This window comes from Crocuta crocuta, unplaced genomic scaffold, assembly GCF_008692635.1.
Source record: "Crocuta crocuta isolate KB4526 unplaced genomic scaffold, BGI_CrCroc_1.0 scaffold127, whole genome shotgun sequence".
In the NCBI taxonomy this organism is placed as follows: domain Eukaryota; kingdom Metazoa; phylum Chordata; class Mammalia; order Carnivora; family Hyaenidae; genus Crocuta; species Crocuta crocuta.
The window spans coordinates 1,891,207-1,897,251 of NW_027532008.1; the positions used below are offsets into that span (position 1 = coordinate 1,891,207).

The following is a 6,045-nucleotide window of genomic DNA, read 5'->3' on the forward strand; positions in this document are numbered from 1 at the left end:
TTTCTTACAAGTTCCCAGGTGATGCTGATGTTGGCCTGCAGGCACTTTTAGAACCCCTGCTGTAGTATTTTCTAAATTCTAAGAAACATCTGGGGTGTTTCTGGGGAATCTTATGACCTGTGCTATGTGTCTGTGGTTACTGGTTCATATCACATAAATTTTCTTAGCATTTTAACAAAGATATATTTAATTTTAAAAAATTGTTTATTTATTTTTGAGAGAGTGTAAGCAGGGGAATGTCAGAGAGAGAGGGAGACAGAATCTGAAGCAGGCTCCAGGCTCTGAGATGTCAGCCTAGAGCCCGACACTGGGCTCAAACCCACCAACCGTGAGATCATAACCTGAGCTGAAGTCGGACACCCAACTGACTAAGCCACCCAGGCGCCCCTCTGCACTGCATCTTTGAGGTAATTTTACTGCTGGCCACTTGCATCTCAGCATTCACATTTCACGAGTGTTTACTAACTTTCCACCAGCAGTAGCATGGACATGCATTTTGGAAACAGACATCTTGTATCTTCTCTTCAAGGGAAGGGCCAATGACTGGTCCAAACTTATATCTTTCAATGGCTTTAAAGTCTTTTTTGTAATAGTCTTGCCACAAAGGACTCATCACAATTCTGGGGCAAATGATCTATTAAACTGGCAAATTGTAAAGGTCTTGATACTGGCCCAAAATCTTACTTTTTTGGCCTGGAGGAGTCACACCACTAGTTTGTATAATTTAAACAAGCCTTACAGTCAAACTTGAATCAAAAGTACACTCAGCAAAGCAAAATATAACCTAAGAAGTAATTCTGATTTTCTGCTATTAACAAACTTGGAAACCTCAACTCTGTAATACTGAGTGACCGTAGGGAAAACATAATTTCTAATCCCCATTCTTTCAATTTGCACAAGGCTAATTAGAACAAAAGATAACTAGCTCATATGATGAGTTCTCCAACTTTTTTTTTTTTTTTTTGAGAGAGAGAGGGCCCAAGTGAGTGAGGGGGCAGAGAGGGGGAGGGTGGAATGGGGAAAGGAGAAGAGAGAGAGAGAAGCAGGGCTCGCCTGAAGCAGGGCTTGAACTCACCTGATGTGAGGCTTGAGCTCACGAAACTGTGAGATCATGACCTGAGCTGAAGTCAGATGCTTAACCGACTGAGCCACTCAGGTTCCCTCTATTTTTTTTAGTAAGCTCTACACCCAACATTTAGTAAGCTCTACACCCAACATGGGGGTTGAACTTCTGACCTGAGATCAAGAGTAGTAGCACATTCTACCGACTGAGTCATTTTATAAATGCAAAATGGACTGATGGTGCCTTGAATTGTATCCTATCATTCCTGTTTTCCAAGGTGCTCTTAACCTCAGGTCTTGGATTAGGGTTTATTTTTCAAGCTTTCTCTGAACACCTCTGAATAGTACCGGAAAGAGAAAGCCCCCTGCCCCATAAATTGCATGGCACTTATCACACTGCGCTCTGTCTCTGAGCTCCCTATTGCAGGTACCCTGTCTGATTCATTTTAGCAGTCCAGTAGTATGTCCCTCTACCCCTTTCCAGATAGTGGAAGAAGGCATTAGACAGAATTCACTGATGATAATTTATTGTAATCTGTTGGCGGCACACAGATATTTAACAAAGCCAGGACTAGGTTTACATAGAAGTGGGCAACAAGGTGTAGCCATTCTATGGGAACTGTGTGCATTTAATCATCATCATCTTTGAGATGTTTGATCTTCTTCTTATGTCGCTCAATTTCTTTCTGCAGACGCTCAATCTCCTTTATATGATGACTGATCTCATCTTCATGGTGTTTCTTCAAGGCTGCTAGTTGTTCTCTAGTGCGCGCTCTACAAGGACACAGTGGCTCTGTGTTTAATCCCAGTTCTTACCCCACAGGGATCTCTACACATAACCCACAATACCTAAGGCAAAGAACAGCAGTCCCAATCCCACGGGAGTCTGGCTGGTCACCTTCTTCTAACCCCTCAAGTCCCACCAGTGAAAGAATACTCCATCTTGAGATATATCCATCTTTAGGAGATGACCAAATGATTCCAGTATCCTAATGTTAGTGCCTGAAATTCCATCATTTATGAGCTATTCCTTTCAGATTTCTCTTTAGAAAACTCCAGAGACGTGTGACATTAAGTCCCCAATACGTTATGACAGGAACCATCCAGAGACCAGAATCTCTTTTTTTGGAGGGGGAAAAAAAAAAAAGAGCAAAAGGAAGGAAGGATGGACAAAGGGGTATTGTTACAGGGCAAATAATCATTTTCTATCTCAATTTATCTAGGGCTTTCTTTGCATAGGGAAACGAGTGGCTCACTGTAAAGGCCAAAATGAAGGGCCAAGAAAAAAAAGCATGTGTCATTCAAATGTTGGTTCAGTTACATTTGGGCCTTGGTTTTCCTTAACTGTAAAACGTTGAGGCCCAATTAGATGGTCCCTAAGGCTTTGCCTTGGCTCTCTGGTTTGGCGGGTACCATGGTGATACAATTTTTTTTAAGTTTAAATTTAGAGAGAGAGAGAGAGAGAGAGAGAGGATCCCAAGCAGGCTCTGTGCTGTCAGTGCGCTGCGGATGCCAGGCTCAAACCAACCCACAAACTTGGGGGATCATGACCTGAGCCAAAAACGAGAGTCTGAGGCTTAACGGACTGCACCGCCCAGACGCCCCCATGGTGATAATTCTTACGAGTGAGCAAGAAGGGCAAAAGTGAAAAGCTAGACAGACCAAAGGACAAACAGAAGATTAGTTCCAAGCTGCTCCCCACGGTGGACAGAAGTCAGAAAAGGATAACTTAGGGGTGGGAAAGAGTTGTCTGTTCTCTGCTCATCTGCAGGAGAGAAATCTATGTAGCCCAGACGCTGGGCTGGGCTGGGCAGGGCAAAAGTCTCCAAGAAGTGGGGGAGAAGGATTCCAACCAGAAGCAGCTGCCACCAGCTCCGGTGACCCACTCACTCTGGCGGAACTGGAGACGCGCGAGGGTCTAGAAATGGCTGAGGGTCTGAAGGGTCAGGGAATTCACCCATGTGGAGGAGAAAAGTGAGATTAGAGGGGTTACGGGTGGGTGAGGGCCAAGGGAAGCAGGCTCAGAGGTCTGCAAGCGTTGGGCAGTGGGATCTAGACACTCTTCTAAGAATCTGGAAGCCATTACGCACCACCGGGTAGAACTCCATGGGTGGGCATGGTAAAATGATTCAGGAAGAGTTGAGCCACGGTTTGAGAATTTTGGAGACCCGCGGGTGGAAATGGCTTAGGGGCCCCCAAAAGGCCTCTGGACTACTTGGCAGGGCACTGGGAGCGTCCTATAGGTGGCGACAGTCGTGACCTCAAGTGTGAGGAGTAACTGATTCCAGGCCCCGCGAGTTCTACTGGGGCATGGGCGCGCCAGGGCACCAGCAGGGGAAGGGTAGGGCGATTGGAAGTTTAAAGAGAATCCGAAGGCCCTGAGATATCTCGGACTGGACTCAGGGTTCCGTGGGCCTCACCGGAAGTATCGTTCCTCTTCAGCTTGTTCTCTCTTTCCGAAGGCCCCACCGGCCTCCCGGATCGAGCCCGCCTTGGAGTCCTCGGACTGCGGAGAGAGACGAGAACATCGGTAAGGGTGCGAGGAGGGGATGAGATCTGCGCTCAGGGATGGGACAGCGGATACTGCTGCCAGCGTACCCGTTCGGAGCTGAAGGCTCGGGCTTGCATGGCCCTAACGCCCCACACGCCTAGCTGCAGTCGTGAAGCCAACGCCGTGACAGCCATTGTTGTCGCAACGGCACCTATCCAGCTCACTGGCGGTGAAGACTCTCCGCAGGCGCTAACTACTCTGGGAGCCAGGCAGCCAATCTTTTCCATGGAGAGGCGGGACTTACTTAGGAGTAGCGAATTAGGAGGTGGAGGAGGAGGGGTTCCTGCAGTTCGCAGCGAACCCTCAGCGAGAGGCGGGCCTATTCTTAGCCAATCTCTGGCAAGGGCTTTGGGGCTAAAGGACAAGAATAATAGTGGAGGAGGAACTCTGTCCGAAGTCGAATTTTGGGCTCTTGGACTCGTCAGATTCCAATCCTGAAGTTGTTATTAAACACTCAAAGGAAGCCTTCTCTGTCTGGACTACTAGCATGAAAAAGATGGCTAATGTAGGGGTTGGGGGGCTATGTCCAGGATGCTTCGATTTAGGATTGTGGGGAAAATTTTTGTATATGTATATGTATACGTATATATTTGTAGTCTCTTAAGAGGTGCCGGTGTTCTTTTGTTGTAGTGGCATTTTACCCAAGTTGCAGCTTGAATGTCACCTTCTCAGAAACCTTTCTCGACCTCATTAGTCATTTTATTAAAACTGTTGGGGCGCCCGGGTGGCTTAGTCGGTTAAGCGTCCGACTTTCGCTCAGGTCATGATCTCGCGGTTCGTGGGTTCGAGCCCCGCGTCGGGCTCTGTGCTGACAGCTAGCTCGGAGCCTGGAGCCTGTTTCAGAGTCTGTGACTCCCTCTCTCTCTGACCCTCCCCTGCTCACGCTGTCTCTCTCTCTCTCTCCTAGAAATAAATAAAACATTAAAAAAAAAATAAAACTGTTTTGTTCTTTCTTTGTCTTTGTACTTGTCACCATTTAAAGTGATCGGGTCCTTGATCAAGTAGACACTGAATTAATATTTGTAAAATGCATTAACATGCAATCAAATAGGCTTGATAACTGGACTTTTGGTAATGTGAAGTAATGAAGTGGAAAACATCATAAGTAGGAGTCTAGGGAAGGCATTGCCTTGACCTTCCTAAAGCCAGTTAACAAGTGTGAACGAGACCATAGTAGCTTATAGCCTTTTCCTAAGTCATTTTCTCTCTCTGGGTTTAGTTTTTTTTTTTCTTTAGAGGAGAGCGTTGGGCCAGATTACTTTATTCGTAACTATAAAAATACCTTCATTACTTCCTAATGAAGTTGTGGAACTGTTTTTATTGATCATCTTTTGGTTGGAGAAATACCAGCCCTAGTTTGTATGACTTAAATAAGGGGAAATACCAGCGGGGCACATTTTCAAATGTTCATGGCAGAAACCTTGGAAAAACACAAAAGCAGAAGGATAGAAATAATAATCACTTATAAGACCATTATGTAGTGGCAATAGTTTGCTGTGTTTCTAGATAATATTTAAGTGCCATTCTAGTTTCAGAAACTGTTTCTAGTTCTCAGATACTGTTGTTTCTTGATTATCTCCTAGGCTGAGCATCCAATGGAGGGTCTTACTGAGTTTGTGCAAAGGATAGTCTAGGTACTATGACGGCTGTAATTTAAAAAAAAAGGATAACAAGTGTTGGTGAGGATGTGAAGAAACTAATGTTTGTACATTGCTGGTGGGTTCAGCTACTGGGGGAAATAGGTTGGCAGTTGCTCAAAAAGTTAAATACAAAATTACCATGAGATGGGGCTCCTGGGTGGCTCAGTCGGTTAAGTGTTCGACTTCGGCTCAGGTCATGATCTCATGGTTTGTGGGTTCGAGCCCCACGTTGGGCTCTGTGCTGACAGCTAGCTCAGAGCCTGGAGGCTGTCTTCGGATTCTGTGTCTCCCTCTCTCTCTGACCCTCCCCTGCTCACACACACACACACACACACTCTCTCTCTCTCTCTCTCTCTCAAAAGCAAATAAAACATTAAAAAAAATTACCATGAGACTCAGCAATTTCACTTCTAGGTGTGAACCCTCATCCCCCAAAACTGAAAACTGGTATTCAAATACATGTACACACATTCATAGCCGCACCATTCCAGTATAGCTAGAAGATGGAAACAATCCAAATGTTTATCACTTGATGAATGAAAATAAATTGTGTTGTATTTACAGAGCAGAATATAATTCAGCCATAAAAAGTAAAGAAATGATTCATGCTATACCTTGGATGAACCTTGGGAACATTATGCTACGTGAAGAAGGCAGACAGAAAAGGTCACGCGTTGTATGATTGCATTTATATGAGGTGTCCAGAATAGGTAAATCCATACAGTCAGAACACAGACTGGTTGTTGTGAGGGGTTGAATAGAAAAGGGAATGGGGAGGAACTGCTTGATAGG

The 6,045-nt window shown here is 45.3% G+C and overlaps 1 protein-coding gene across 1 annotated transcript; it reads right to left on the bottom strand.

Annotated features, from left to right (window-relative positions):
* Positions 1-1,572: 1,572 nt before the first annotated feature.
* On the bottom strand, positions 1,573-3,806 carry ATP5IF1 (ATP synthase inhibitory factor subunit 1). The gene is made up of 3 exons (XM_077775862.1): positions 3,661-3,806; positions 3,483-3,568; positions 1,573-1,836 (listed from the first exon to the last, which is right to left on the bottom strand). Exons 1-3 carry the CDS (start codon positions 3,745-3,747, stop codon positions 1,692-1,694), a joined length of 318 nt encoding a protein of 105 aa, XP_077631988.1. The 5' UTR covers positions 3,748-3,806; the 3' UTR covers positions 1,573-1,691.
* Positions 3,807-6,045: the final 2,239 nt, after the last annotated feature.